This window comes from Lactuca sativa, chromosome 9 (genome assembly GCF_002870075.4).
Source record: "Lactuca sativa cultivar Salinas chromosome 9, Lsat_Salinas_v11, whole genome shotgun sequence".
NCBI lineage: Eukaryota > Viridiplantae > Streptophyta > Magnoliopsida > Asterales > Asteraceae > Lactuca > Lactuca sativa.
In genome coordinates, this window is record NC_056631.2 from 153,716,173 (window position 1) to 153,732,654 (window position 16,482).

Genomic DNA, 16,482 nt, shown 5'->3' on the forward strand with positions numbered 1-16,482 from the left:
GAAAAGCATGTCCTAAACTATTTACGTTCATTGTATTTATTTAACTCGTATAAACTTAGTTGCTATATTTTGCGTATTGTAAGTATTAACGACTCCCCCTATTTTCGGTTTTTAAATGTTTTGGGGTGGAAAGGCATGTCATAAACTACTTATGTTCGTTGTATTTATTTGACTCGTATAAACTTGGTTGCTATATTTTGCATATTGTGAATATTCACGATTCCCCATATTTTCGGTTTTTTAATGTTTTGGGGTGGAAAAACATGTCCTAAACTATTTATGTTCGTTGTATTTAATTGACTTGTATAAACTTGAATACTATATTTTACATATAGTGAGTATTCACGCATCCCCCTTTTTCCGGTTTTTATGTTTTGGGGTGGAAAACCATGTCCGAAAAACTATTTATTTGTTCGTTGTAGTTAAATTGATTTGTATCAAACTTGATTGCTATATTTTGCTATATTTCTCATTGTATGTCTATGCAACACGAAACATGAGGCATTGTCATCTTAAGTCCCTTCCCTTACACTTTATCTAACCATTAACTCTTTGAGCCAATGGTCATTATGGATAGCGCTATTAGGAATTGACAACTCCTCACTCGCCCGATTGCTGAAGTGCATGATACCATATAATCTATGGAACGATAAGCATAGATCTTGATAGGGCCTCAGTCATACGCTTGGTTGGGAACTCATTGTTTGCTCATACACATACAAACTTGTTATTTATTATGGCAATAAACTTGTTTATTAATTATAGCAATGAACTTTGTTTCACATTATAGCAATGAATTTTATTTCTCATGACAACGAACTTTGTTTATATAAACTTTATTTACTCATTTTAGCAATATATTTTTATCTATGGAAACTTATATCAAATCTTTGATTTCGATTCATGAAACCAATATTAATTTTTAACTTGTGAACTCACCAACTATTTTTATAGTTGTCGCTTGTTTTACATGCTTTTTCAGAAATCATCGAGTAAGTGGCACTTAGGGACACTTCACTTTTAGGAGCATTCGCATGTGTTGTATTTCAATTTACATTGTAATTTCTTTTAAAAATTGTTCAAACCCATTGTAAAATTGTAATGATTTTTAATACTATGGTTGGTGTTGTCTTTTAACTTTTGCTATGAAACTCTTTATACTGTCACGCCTCGTGTTTCCGCTTTAGCGGGGTGTGACAAATCCCCTCCAAAATATCGATACCAAAATGTCTGACAATACTTCCTTGTGCAAGTGTCCAATGTTAACTCCAATATGTTCAGCAACTTTGTTGTTTTTCTAGATCAACTTTCATCAAATCTAGCCCAAAGCCCAACCCCACCCAACCACCTTTAAACCCAAAACTTCAATGACTCAGATGACGAAGTCGTACAAGAAACTCAACCCCCCTCACTCCCTCCACACTGCAAAGGAAAATAACTGGTGGAAGAGAAAAATTGGTCAAGCCTAAAGCATGGATTCTAACAGAAGAATTAGTAATCTTGGTTGTTTTTATCGGTATGTAATTTTTTATTATGTATTCTAGGTTTTATTATGTAATTTTTATTTTTAAGTAAAGTATTTTTATTTTATTAAATTTTGTGTTTATTAATTATTTTTTAGTTAATTCTATTTAGTTTTTGATTTATAGTCTTATTATTTTAATTTTAAAAATAAAAATAAAATGAAAGCTGATGTATTACTTGGGACAAAAAGAAAGAGAAAAAGAAAAAAAAAAAAGTGTAAAACTGACGTTGGACACGTGGCAATACGTAATCGAAGAAACCGTTGGATGGTGCTTGCACCCGTCCACACCGGAACGTTACCACACTTATCCCCTCCTTTCCCGTAATCAATGGCCTCCCTGATTTCCAAATCTTCCATGGCTTCCTCCTATTACTCAAACATCTGTTGTTCTTCTTCTCCTCCTTCTGCGTCTATTCCCAAATTACCCTCTTCCACCTGCTTCCCATCGTCTATCTACCCCCTTGAATCATGTGGCTACAACGGAATTTCACTCCAAAGACCTCCATTCGATTCTAGAACGTATGCCAAGTTTGACAAGTTTGAAGGACAATCTTCAAATGACGAATTTGAGGAAATCTCATCAGCTTCACTTCAACAAGAAGTAGAAGAAGAAGGTGACAGGTGAATCTCATTTTTTCAATGCCTTCTTTCATATGATTATTTAAACAATTCTTTAGTTACGATATTCAAATTTTCGCGTAATTTGAAGTTAAGCTTACACAGCTTCTAGTTTTGATTGTTACAGATTATTAAACTTTTAGATATACAACCTATAGTCAATTTCTTTGCAATATTTAGGGAAAATAGGAATCGATCCTTGAATCACGTATGTGTATAGTTCCCTTGATCCCTTCTATACGAAATCTAGTGAAAATGTTGAAGCATTAATCTGAATTTCAAAAAAGAACTGTGAAAATGCGATTTTGTGAAAGCAGTTGAGGAAATTGAGAAATGTGTTTCAGTTGCTTGCCTTCTGATTTGGAGGGTGCAGTTCGACAATCAAGTGAAGCAACTGCTGCTTTTGTGTCTTCAGGAGGAATGAGAGCCATTGTATGTTCTACAAACTCCACCATATCAAATACTACAGAAAAATATACCCTTTTGTGACTTGAATGTTTTTTACTTGGATTTTGTAAACTATAAAGGATAACTAAATATGACAATGTCAAAATATCACATTCATGATATTTTTTGCAGGTGGAGCTTTTGATTCCACAGTTGCAGTTTCTTGATGATGAAGGTGCTCAGGCTGAACTCTGGGAACTATCTAGAATTTTTGTGGATGCACTCATCCAGGAAACTGGATGTCAGGTTAGTAGAAGGGTAAAATGGTCATTTACTCACATTTTGTGATTCAAGCTGCTAATTCGTATCAATGGTTATTATGGTTAGAGAGTCAAAGCAATATTTCCAGATGCTGGTGCTGCTGCTCTTTTGAAGTATAGATGGAATGATGCCACTTTCAGTTTTGCTAGGTAATTTACAAATTTGGTCCCTGTGGTTAGTTGATTTCTTTTGTTTAGGTCCAAAAAAAGGAAATTTATTTCTTTTTGGTACCTATTTTATCCAGCTTAAGTGACAGAAAGCCTGTGGAGAAAGAAGATGAAATTATTGTGATGGTAGTGCCAGATTATCAGATGTTGGATTATGTAGAGAGAATAGCATCCGATTTATCAGATGATCCGGTAATTTTTCATTTTCATTTTCCATTAAAATAGAAAAACAAAATGTTGTTTATTTGTATGTAAATTGTAAAGTAAGAGAACAAATGGATATGAATCAACAAAAACGGGATAAAAATGCACTCTTTTTGTTCCTTATGTTATGATAAATAATACTAAATAATTTGGTTAAATTATCTTATTTTTGCATCATATTAGCCACGACCTTTGATTATGTGGAATCCACGTCTTATTAGTGAGGATGTTGGAGTTGGATTCAATGTTCGGAAGTTGAGAAGATACTTCTTAAGGTATAAATAAATATGACATTCTTACATATTTTTTTAGAAAATGATAATTTAGAAAATGACGCTTTTAATGCAAGAAATAGCTTACCAAATTAAGTCCATTAAGTGCTCTAATTACCAAACAATAACATTGTTACAGATCTTTTACAACGGTTTACTCAATGAAGCCTCTACCTACGGGCGCTGTATTTAGATGCTATCCCGGGTAATTACTTAAAAATTAATTAATACTAATGTCATGTCACCTATTTTTTTTTTAATTATTTAACACGTGGTTTTTTGGTAAATACTTAGATTATGGAAGGTGTTCTTTGACGACAAGGATAGACCAAATCGTTATCTACTAGCCAGGGAAATGATAAGTCGTCCTGTCTCAGAAGACCTTGAGGTTAGTACACTGATAGGACATGATAGGACTGGACAAGCTTTTTATGGTTATTTTTAATGATGTGGATCAGGAGGGCATTCATGTCTTTTTATCTCATCAATATCACTCTCTGTACGCTACTGAAACACAGTACAACCTGTCATGTCATATTGTGTCTGCAGATAATATTTGGAGAAGGTGGAGATGATACGGAGGAGGGGCCATCATTTTTTGGTCAAGCCGTAGGAATTTTCAAATCAATCAATAGATTCATGAAAGTTATCTCCAAGTGAAGTTATCAATCAAATTGTTGCTTATGATTGTTCTCTTTCACATTTTTATTATGGGTTTTGTACACCTCTATCATTAGAATTGTTCATGAGACACACAACATAAGCATGGATGGAAATTGGTTTTGATTAATTAAACAACCTAGTTTCCTAGGGATATAGTGATGATATTATAATTCCTTCATAATATTCCAATTTCTTATAATTCCTTCATATTATATTATTTCATTTCTTCCAAAAAATATTCTAATAAAATCTAATTTGATTACACACCAAAGACTTCTATCATTAAGTTTTCTACATTATTCATCTTGATTTTGCAATGACAAAACTACCCCTTCATCATCCCAATGCCTTAAAATAAACCTCTTATCCGGTACATACCCTTCATCCGTCAAATGTCTAAACAAAACCAACAAAATCCCAAAAATACCCTCGGTTTCCTCATGCATACGATCATCAACAACAAATGTATGAACTTTTTTCTCAATCTCAATCCAACTTATCCCTACATCCTTCACCACTCCAACCTTCTTCATTCCTCTTATACTTTCCGCCCTCTCTTTCCACCTCCCTTTTGAAGAATAAATATTCGCCATCAAAACATAAGGCACAGGACTATTCGGTGTCAAAAGACGCAATTGCCCTGCTGCATACTTCCCAATCTCCATATTCCCATGTATACTACAACCACCCAACAATGCTTGCCAGAGTTGTACATCAGGCTTCACTTGTAGTCCCTCTATAAAACTTTTCGCCTCATTCAAAAATCCACCTCTCCCTAACATGTCAACTACACAAGCCCAATGCTCTTTTCTTGGACTAATTTTATAATCTTTCTCCATGGATTTTAAAAACTCCATGCCTTTGTTTACTAAACCTCCATGACTACAAGCATTAAGCAAGGACAAAAACGTAATTTCTGTCGGCTCCACACCTTCTTCTCTCATCTTTTCATATAGTTCAAGAGCTTTGGAAACATCACCATGAGAACCAAAAGCTGCAATCATGGAGTTCCATGAAACTGTGGTCATCTCAGGAATTGTTTCGAACACTTTGATTGATTCTTCCAATTCGCCACATTTTGAGTACATGTTGATTAGTCCATTTCCCACAAATGGATTTGAGAAAAACCCTTTTTTAATGATTAAAGATTGGATTTGTTTACCAAAAGATAAGGAAGTGTCACCATTGAAAGCAGTTAGAATAGCAGAAACTGTGTTTGAATCAATCTTGATTCCTTCTTTCATCATTCTTGCAAACACACGAATAGCTTCTTCCTCGCATCCATTTTGTGCAAAACCTGCAAGAATTACAGTCATGGAGACCTCATCAAGAACCCTAGCTGATTCAAAAATCTGCCATGATTCTTGCATGCTGCCACATTTAGAGTACATATCCATAAGTGCACTTTCTATATGCAGATCTGAATCCATGCCTAGTTTTGAAAGGAGACAATGGATCTGACACCCTTCTTTAAGTGCTTGTAAACCAGAACATGCCATTAACGTACTCAAGTATGTTAGTAGATTTGGAGAGACGAATCCTCTAGGCATTTCCACAAACACCTTCAAGCTATCTTCAAAATATTGATTTTGTGCGAGTCCTGAGATCATTGCTGTCCAAGTAACTACGTTTCTATCATTGATCTCTTCAAAAACTTGTTTTGCGGAATGAAAAGATTCGCTAGAAAAGTACGATGTGATTAGGGCATTTGCTACTGTGGTTTCCCTCTCGTAGCCATGGATGATTACCAAGGAGTGGATCATTTTGTTAACGTTGGAGAACTGCGATCCTTCACTTGCAGATAAAATGGTGGTGATGGTTCCACGATCGAAACGATGAGCACCAGAAGAACTGTAGATGGTTTTGAAGTAATCGAATCCGACATTGTAGAGACCTTGGGTGAAAAACCCTGATATGATCGTGTTCCAGGACACAGCATCTTTCATTGGCATTTTGTCGAACAGTTTGGATGCATCAGACAAGTAGCCACATTTTGAATAGACGAAGAGGAGGGAATTCCAGATAGCTACGTGATATTGATTTTCGATAGGGTTGTGAATGTTATTAAATACTGGGTTCTTGATTAAGGAGCCATGGATTGAAGATCCAACCTTGAAATACCCTTCTCTTCCCGATATGGATAACAGACGGCATAATTGTTCCTGGTTTAGGATGAACTTTGGAGAGCTGGGAGAGTGAGTGAGAGAGGAGAGCCATGGCGGAAGATTGGTTCTTAGTTTTCGAAAAACCCACGTTGAACTCATCCATGAACACGGAGCTAAGTTGTGACGATGTTTCGTTAACCAAGGATTATTTCTTCAGTTTTTCATGATTTTGATAATTTCAGTCGTGTATTTTCTAGAGAACAAATATATTAAATTTTTATTGAAATGGTCCCTGTGGTTTAGGTAAAATTACGTGTTTAGTCCCTAATTTTTTTTGCACTCGTATAGTCCTCAAGGTTTCATTTTGTTACGTGTCTGGACCCTATTGACGTTTTCTGTCACTCTTCTTTGTTAAGTATATCACGTGCCTGTCACACTAAGGGTATATTCATCCTTTTACACATGGCGCCTAAATGGATATGGCAAACGTTTCTTATATCTTCCCGGTCATCTTTCTCGTTTATGTTACACATACCACTTCTCTCAACTAAATCACGTAGAAAACCCTAACCTACTCGATTTCAATCAAGATTTCCTAAAGGCAACAATGGTGGGGTGGAGGATTCGAGCATACATGGCGGAAATAGACATTGGACGAGTTTACAGTAAGTATTTTTGTGTTTAATACTCTCATCTAAAGCAAAAACTCTCAAAACCTAAGCTTCATTCTCGTTCTCGCAGGTGGGAATCCGTCAATATTATCGATTAAACTGTTTTATAATGGAGTTTTTACAAAGTTTCCTGGAAGGAGATACATAAAGGGAAAAGTAAAGTATGTTGATTTAGTGGACATTGTCGAGCTCTCTGTTCATGATATTGATGAAACGATGGACATCCTTGGCTGCGTGGAGGAAAGTAAGCTATTGTATTATCACTTCAAAAGACCATTATCAGATTTGGATACTAGTTTGTTTGCTTTGGCTTGTGATAGTGATATTAACCACTTGAGGATATATGTGGAGAAACATAAACTTATTGAAGTTTATACAGAGCATGGTAAGGCAATGGTAGGACAATGTTGAAGACATATTTAATGTCCATTCTAAAAGGCTTTTCTTAGAATGGAAGACATCAACAACAGGGGATTGTAGTGGTTCTACCATACCAGAAGTTGAACAATGTTGAAAACCCCCCAAATGAGCCTCAATTTCAAACACAAGGTTTTGATCAAGACTTTGATCATTGTGAAAACCCTCCAAATGACTTTGATCAAGACTTTACTTCATTTTTATAAGACTTTGATCAAGGCTTTACTGCATTTGTACAAGATGAGGTCAATCAAAGTGAGGACATTGGAGTGCATGGTGATGATTTGACTAATAGTGAAGATAGTGACTTCCTATTAGATGAGGATAACATGATTGAGGAGCCTGACATATATATGAAAGAATTTTTCTTGAACATTGACCAAAATGCAGAATGGATGGGTGACAATGGAGGGTCAAGTATGAAGGTAGAAGATGGTAAGGAAGATGAAGAAATCGAGGTGCTTAATAATGACATATTGATATCTGTGTCGTCGTCTGATGAGGGGGGATAAAAGTAGAAGAAAGTCAATTAAAGCAATACGAGAGGCAGAAGAAAGCAGTGAAGCGCGTGTTACTGATCCCTTTTACTTGTATCAGAGTTTTGGTTCATCTGAAGAGTTGAAAAACAAAATAAAACAACATGCTGTCGAGACTAGAATAGAGATTGTCATAATTAAAAATGACAAAAATAGGGTAAGGGTTGTTTGTAAAGGTAGTATAGCAGACCTTATTAAGGTAGGTGTTGGTGGGCCTGTTGAAGAAAGGAAGTGCCCGTGGGTCCTATATGCAAGCAAGTGGAGTAAGGATGCAGATTGGGAGGTTCGTACGTATGAAAAAAACATGTATGTCTACATACGAGGACTGTGAAAGCTTGTACTTACAAGTTTTTATCCAAGCAAATTGTGCAACAGGTGGAAAGTAACCCCACGATTCCTACAAGAGCATTACAAGAACAACTCCAACGCCAATACCAATGTGACATTTCAAAGATGAAGGTATTTCAGGCAAAAACCGAGGCAAATATTCATGTGAGAGGTGATTATGCAGGCCAATACTCTATATTAAGAGACTATATTTTGGAACTTCAACACGAAACCCAGACACCACCGTGAAAATCGAAGTTGAAACCAAACCCAATCCCCACTGTGAATCAAGAATATTCAAGCAGATATACATATGCTTAGGGTCATTGAAGAAGGGTTTTGCAGCTGGAAAACAAGATTATGTTGGCTTGGATGGGTCTTTTATGAAGGGTCCTTATCTAGGAATAGTCCTCACTGCAGTGGTAAGTTTATACTTTGTTTTTTTTTCCTCATCCATTTTTAATGTTTTTAATTACTAACTTAATATTTGTATTTAGGGTCTTGATGGAAACAACTGTACTTATCCTTTGGCATAAACTATAGTAGAGGCCGAAAACATCAATTTGTGGACTTGGTTTTTAAATTGTTTGGGTGATGACCCCGACTCGCACAGTAACTCCAACTTTACATTTATATCTGATAAACATAAGGTGATCTGTTGTTTGTGTCATCTTTATAACTACACATGTATAATTCAATTTGATTTTATTTATGTTTGTATTTACTAGGGACTGTTGCATGCAGTAGGTACACTTTTTCCATGTGCAGAACATAGGTTTTGTCTACGCCATATCCACAAAAACATGAAAAAACAGTGGAGGGGAAGGGTCTTTCAGGACATGTTATGGAATTGTGCAACTGTAACAACTATGCAAGAATTTCACCATGCAATGGAAGAGTTCAAGAAATTGAACAATGATTTCTATGAATGGGTTAAATCTATTCCACCTTAGCACTGGGCTAGGTCACACTTCATAGGTTTGTATCCTTTTTTAGTTAATGTACCTTTATTTTTGTTAGTTACTAAAATGTGTTAGCTTAAACTTCAATTGTACTGCAGGGAGGGCACATTGTGATGGTCTTCTAAATAATTTGTGTGAGTCTCTTAATAGTCAACTTCAAAAATCACGTGAACAACCGATCATCACTTGCCTAGAATTCATTAGAGAGTACCTAATGGTAAGGATAGTCACAATGCAAAAGGTAATCGATAAGGCATTTGGACCTTTGACTCCAACCGCAACAACTGTAACATCGTAAATTTCAAAATAATTTTTCGCATTTTTATAAAAACCATAATTCATTTAATATTCATAAAAACATCAAAGTTTGAAACTCAATCCATGCCATATAAAAATCCCAAGATCTCATAACATAAAAATCTCGTGTCTGTGTACTGATCAAGCCGGCGCCTTCCCACGGTCATCACTAGTACTTGAAACAATAACACCATACACTGTAAGCACAAAGCTTAGTGAGTTCCCCAAAATACCACATATAACACATATTAGCCACTCGAGGCTATAACTCTGTGGGTCCGTGCACCCAAACTCTGTGAACCTTCAGGTTCTAACTCTGTAATCATGCACAGCATAAATCACATAGAATAATGCAGTGCAACACATAACACATATATAGCATACAAACACTGTATCACATAACTCTAGTTTTTTACTCAAGGTAAAGTATAGTGAGAAGACTCACCTCGCGTATCTCGATAACTCGCAAATCCCTGAAATCACTCGTGCTCGATCCCCCGAGCTATAATCCTCCTATAACACAATATATCTCTAATTAACACTTTCACTACTAAGGTTGACTAACCCTATCAAGTCAACACTAGTCAACTCTGGTCAACGGTCAACTTTGACCGGACTCGGCGAGTGCACCAAAGCGACTCGGCGAGTCTATACGTGTTCACTGACTCCCTCGGATCCTCTCTTGACACGTCGAGTACTTCCCTAACTCGACGAGTTCCACCTGGCATGAATCGCGGGGCCACCACGACTCAATTCGCCGAGTCTCAAGAACAACTCGGCGAGTTCCGGTTTGAATCAGTCCCCCTTTTTTACTCTCCCTGACTCACTGGGTCATCCCCCAACCCGGCGAGTCTACTCGATGAACAATTTACGTGAAACCCAAATCCTACTCGCCGAGTCTCAAGAACAACTCGGCGAGTTCATGCCATGCACAAACTCTATTGACCTCCTGAGGTCAGATCTGTTTCCCCAAACCATAGATCTGGCCTTCCCAAGCATGAATGTCACGTAAAGCTCGAAACTTGATGCTTGTATAACCACAACAAGGCATCAAAAGGAGATTTGGTCCCAAAAATGACAACCTAAGTCCAATAACTCCATACTAACCCAAAAAGCTCCAAGGGTTAAGGTCTCTGGACCTCTTTGAGTCCAGATCCAAGGCACAAACTCGAAGAGGGACCATTTGCTTCTCATAATCACTCTCCAAAGGGGTTAGAAAACCCTAACTCTAAAGATCAACCCTAAAACTGAAGGAGATTCGAACTATTACCTCAAAATGAAGCCTCTGGACTCTGGATCTGCTTGAATCTCACCTCCTCCTTGCTCTTGACACCTTCTTCTTGCTAAACAAAGGATACAAAGATCCAAAAGTGACTTCTTCTCTCTCAAAGCGATTTAGCTCTCTTAGGGTTCTCTCAAGGGACTGGTAGCCGCAATGGGAGGCTATAAGTGCCCTTAAATAGGCTCCAAACCCGGGGAATTAGGGTTTCATTAAACAACGTGGACTCGTCGAGTCCAGACGTGAACCCGCGTCCAAAACCGCGATCCTACTCGGCGAGTTTGGGCTCTAACTCGCCGAGTCTCCTCACAAATTACAAAAAAAAAAAAAATAAATAATACCTGGAAATCCGGGGTGTTACAATTCTCCCCCACTAGAACTATACTTCACCCTCGAAGTCTGGCTCTGCAAATAACTCCGGATGCTGCTCACGCATCTCACGCTCCGGCTCCCAAGTCATCTTGGACCCCTTCCGATGCTGCCACTGAACCAAAACTAAGGGTACCTCCTTGTTCCTCAAAACCTTGATTTTCCGATCTCTGATTGCTACCGGTCTCTCAACATAATTTAGGCTCGCATCCACCTGAATATCCTCTAATGGTACCACTGCTGACTCATCGGCTATACACTTCCGCAATTGCGACACATGGAAAGTGTCGTGAATCTGCCCCAACTCTACTGGCAACTCCGAACGATAGGCTACCCTGTCTACCCTCGCGATCACCCGGAATGGACCAATATATCGGGGCCCCAACTTCCCCCTCTTCCTGAATCGTATCACCCCTTTCCAAGGAGAGACTTTCAGGAGCACAAAGTCGCCGACCTGAAACTCAAGCACGGACCGGCGTCTGTCCGCATAACTCTTCTGACGACTCTGAGCGGTCAAAAACCTCTGTCTGACCTGCTGGATCTACTCTGTCGTCTGGAGCATGATCTCAGTACTGCCCATAACACGTTGTCCGACCTCTCCCCAACAAATGGGGGTCCGACACCTCCTCCCATACAACAGCTCAAAGGGCGGCATACCAATGCTCGAATGATGGTTGTTGTTGTAGGAAAACTCTTCCAAGGGCAAATACGTATCCCAACTCCCCCAGAAATCCAACACACATGCCCGGAGCATGTCCTCGAGCGTCTGAATCGTCCGCTCACTCTGTCCGTCTGTCTGGGGGTGATATGCGGTACTAAAATGCAGCCTAGTACCCAACTCCTCATGGAACTTCTTCCTGAATCTGGAAGTAAAACGTACATCCCGATCTGAGACAACCGAGATTGGCACCCCATGCCGAGATACTACTTCCCTCACGTACATCTCTGCTAACTTTTCTGCGGAGGAACTCTCACTGATAGCAAGGAAGTAGGCGCTCTTTGTCAATCTGTCCACAATCACCCAAATTGCATCGACTCCCCTAGCAGTCCTTGGCAATTTGGTGATAAAATCCATGGTAATCTGTTCTCACTTCCATTCGGGAACCTCCAACGGCTGCAACTTACCATGCGGTCTCTGGTGCTCGGCCTTAGCCCTACGGCAGGTTAAGCACCTCTCAACAAACCACGCAACATCCCTCTTCATACAGGGCCACCAATACTCCCTCCTCAGGTCCAAATACATCTTAGTGGCCCCAGGATGGATCGAGAATTTTGACCGATGAGCCTCTTCCATCAAAATGGTACGCGTCCCTCCCACAAACGGTACCCAAATACGCCCCTGAAATGTCATAAGCCCCCGACCATCGGTAACGAACTCCGATACCAACCCAACAACTCGCTCTTTCTTCTGGTTCTCCGATCTCACTGCCTCAGCCTGTGCTCCACGAATGGTGTCCAACACCGAAGCCATTATGGTCAATCGCAAACATACATCTCGCAACGGGGCGCTCTCCGCCCTGTGACTCAGGGCGTCGGCTACCACATTAGCCTTGCCCGGATGGTACAGGATCTCACAATCATAATCCTTAACCACATCCAACCACCTCCTCTGCCGCATATTTAGGTTGGGCTGATCTATCAAATACTTCAGGCTCTTATGGTCCGTGTATATCGTACACCGAACCCCATACAGATAGTGACACCAAATCTTAAGGGCGAACACCATTGCCCCCAACTCTAGATCATGGGTGGGATACCTCGTCTCATGTGGCTTCAGCTGCTTCGATGCGTATGCTATCACATGCCCTCTCTACATCAGCACCGCTCCCAACCCCAAGATTGACGCATCACAATATACCACAAAGTCCTCCATCCCATCTGGGAGGGCTAACACTGGGGCTTCGCATAACCTTTGGCGAAGCGTCTCAAAGGAGGCCTGCTGCTCGAGGCCCCATGAAAAAGCGACACCCTTCCGAGTCAATCTGGTGAGTGGCACTGCAATCTTAGAGAAATCCCTGATAAATCTTCGATAATAACCTGCCAACCCTAAGAAACTCCTGATCTCGGAGGGTGACCTCGGCACCTCCTAACTCATTATTGCCTCAACTTTGGCCGGGTCGACCAATATCCCTTTCTGGTTAACGATATGCCCCAGGAACTGGACCTCTCGCAACCAGAAATCACACTTGGAGAATTTGGCATAAAGCCTCTCCGATCTTAGAACTCCGAGGATCTCCCTCAAATGCTCCTCATGCTGTTCTCTAGATCTCGAATATACCAAAATATCGTCGATGAATACGATCGATCCAACATCGTCCTGCACACTCGGTTCATGAGATCCATGAACACTGTCGGGGCATTGGTGAGCCCGAAAGGCATCACCACAAACTCATAATGCCCATAACGCGTCCTGAACGCTGTCTTCTGGATGTCCTCATCTCGCACCCTCACCTGATGATACCCCGACCTCAAATCGATCTTAGAGAACCAAGATGCTCCCTACAACTGATCGAACAAATCGTCGATCCTCGGCAACGGGTAACGGTTCTTGACCGTCAGCTTGTTCAACTCCCGGTAATCAATGCACATCCGGTGTGAACCATCCTTCTTCTTGACAAAAAGGATAGGTGCTCCCCACGGCGAGCTGCTCGGCCGAATAAACCCCTTTCCCAACAGCTCCTAAAGCTGCGAGGACAACTCTTGCATCTCTGGAGGTGCAAGGCGATAAGGCACCTTGGCGATAGGCGCGGCCCCGGAACCAAATCAATCGAGAACTCAACACCAAAAATCTCGAATACGCACCCGCGGATCACCTCCGTGGCATATATCACCCTCTCGTCAGCTATGGAAACTCTCAGAGGCCGACTCAGCGCCTCGCGACTAACACTGATATGCTGACTAAAAGCCAAAGATACAAAAGACCGACTCGCACCCGAGTTAAATAACACCAAGGCAGGTACAGAATTCACAAGAAAAGTACCTACACATAACATAGTATAAGCATAATATCTCATCATCAAAATAAATACACGAAAGAATACATACCATCCACAACATCGGGCGCTGCGTGGACCTCCTCCGCGGTCAACTGAAAGGCTCTCCCTCGTGCCCTCGACGCCCCGGCCTTCACTGGCCGACTCTCGGTAGCTCTGATGGCGGCAGGGGCAGATCCCTGAGGTTCTCCCTGAGCTGATCCCCGCAACTGCGGACACTCCGCCTTCCGGTGTCCGGTCTGGTTGCAGTGAAAACACACTACAAACCCCTTGGGGCAGTCCTTGGCCATATGCCCCTCCTTGCCACACTTGTAGCAAGATCCAGCTCTACAAACTCCATCATGACCCTTGCCGCACTTTCCACAAGTGCGGCCCTTCTGGCTCCCAGATTTGGGATCAGCGGGCTTGGCCTGCTTGGCTGCCGGCTGGGACTGTGTCGGTCACCGATCCCTCCCTTGAGACTCCGCCTCCTCCCTGGCCTGAGTCTCTAGCTCGATCTCCCTCTTCCGGGCATTTGCCAGAAGCTCGGCAAATGTCCGGTACGAGGAGTTCGCCACGAACTCCCGAATGTCTCGCCTCAAGATACTCAAATATCGGCTCATACGTGCCTGCTCAGTGGACACGTGCTCAGGGCAAAACATCGCCCTCTCGTGGAACATCCTGGTAATCACCGTAACAGACTCAGTACCCTGCTTGAGGGTCAGAAACTCCTGGGCCAAACGCTCCCTCTCCACCTGGGGAACATACTCATCTTGGAACATGGCAGTGAACCTCTCCCAGGTCACTGTCGCAAGCTCAGCAGGCGAAAAGTGCGCTGTCACAAACTTCCACCAGTCCTTCGCTCCCAAGCGAAGCTGGTTCAGCATGAACCGAACTCTTAAATGCTCAGGAGATGAGCAAGTGAAGAAATACCCCTCTATGTCTGAAATCCATCTCATAGCCGCCACCGGGTCCTGGGTCCCATCAAACTCCGACGGTTTTGTGTTGCTGAACTCTCGAAATAGCAACGCATCACCAACCTGCGGCCTCGCGGCGACAATAGTTGTGGTGGCCGCTGCAACAGCAGCCTCAGAAAGAGCAGCATAACGCTCGTCGAAGGTCTCAATCAACGTGGTCTTAATAGACCCGAACATCTCTGGTATCTCTACCCTGATGGCCGCAACCACCTCCTCGTGGATGATCCGACGGATCTCCTCATCACTAGCCCCACTGCTCTCTGGCATAAGACGTGTCCTCACCATGATCTACCTCTGAAATACAACATACGATAAATTAGAACCCATTCGAGCATACTCACACTCGACAACTCACCCCTCCTTGATCATTGGCATTCCGAAGATTTTTACTTGAACTGTACACCGCCCCGGTGCTTTCAGTAGTACGGGCCCAATACTACTGTCTGCACCCTTTCAGTATACACCCCAAATCCTCCTCTTCGGATCCCAAGTTCCAGGTACTCTATTATGCATAATCCACTCTCTAACAGATCTTTCATAAGCTCCTCGCTACTACCTATTCACTCTCAAGCATCTCATAGCAGCTCACCTCTCCCTAGGCTAAGGCATCACAATTCAGGGCACTCTAGTCCTAATAGGAATACCTAGCCCACTCTAGCAAGAGAATACATCATATCAATCTCATAAACATATAATATAAGAGTATTTTGGGAAATCACCGTTCGGGCGCTTGACTGATCGTACACACATTTCTGCTCTGAGTTTCTCTAAAAATCTTTTATTTCTTTTAGAAAATCTGGTTCTCTTTTGAAAATACTTTCCAAATCCTCAGTTTGAGTTCAAATACTCCCGAAGGTGTACCCGAATCCCTCAAACCAAGGCTCTGATACCAACTTGTAACACCGTAAATTTCAAAATAATTTTTTACATTTTTATAAAAACCATAATTCATTTAATATTCATAAAAACATCAAAGTTTGAAACTCAATCCATGCCATATAAAAATCCCAAGATCTCATAACATAAAAATCCCGTGTGTGTACTGATCAAGCCGGCGCCTTCCCACGGTCATCACTAGTACCTGAAACAATAACACCATACACTGTAAGCACAAAGCTTAGTGAGTTCCCCAAAATACCACATATAACACATATTAGCCACTCGAGGCTATAACTCTGTGGGTCCGTGCACCCAAACTCTGTGAACCTTCAGGTTCTAACTCTGTAATCATGCACATCATAAATCACATAGAATAATGCAGTGCAACACATAACACATATATAGCATACAAACACTGTATCACATAACTCTAGTTTTTTACTCAAGGTAAAGTATAGTGAGAAGACTCACCTCGCGTATCTCGATAACTCGCAAATCCCTGAAATCACTCGTGCTCGATCCCCCGAGCTATAA

General features: G+C 41.1%; 2 protein-coding genes across 2 annotated transcripts; one reads left to right on the forward strand and one right to left on the reverse strand.

Annotated features, from left to right (window-relative positions):
* The first annotated feature begins 1,675 nt into the window (after positions 1-1,675).
* Positions 1,676-4,319, forward strand: LOC111895780 (uncharacterized). Its single transcript, XM_023891845.3, has 9 exons — positions 1,676-2,146; positions 2,488-2,575; positions 2,723-2,836; positions 2,918-3,000; positions 3,096-3,210; positions 3,406-3,497; positions 3,634-3,699; positions 3,789-3,882; positions 4,044-4,319. Exons 1-9 carry the CDS (start codon positions 1,854-1,856, stop codon positions 4,152-4,154), a joined length of 1,056 nt encoding a protein of 351 aa, XP_023747613.1. The 5' UTR covers positions 1,676-1,853; the 3' UTR covers positions 4,155-4,319.
* A 27-nt stretch (positions 4,320-4,346) lies between these two features.
* LOC111895779 (pentatricopeptide repeat-containing protein At3g05340) lies at positions 4,347-6,485 on the reverse strand. The gene has a single exon (XM_023891844.2). The coding sequence runs from the start codon at positions 6,419-6,421 to the stop codon at positions 4,454-4,456; it is 1,968 nt and encodes a 655-aa protein (XP_023747612.1). The 5' UTR covers positions 6,422-6,485; the 3' UTR covers positions 4,347-4,453.
* Between the last annotated feature and the right edge of the window lie 9,997 nt (positions 6,486-16,482).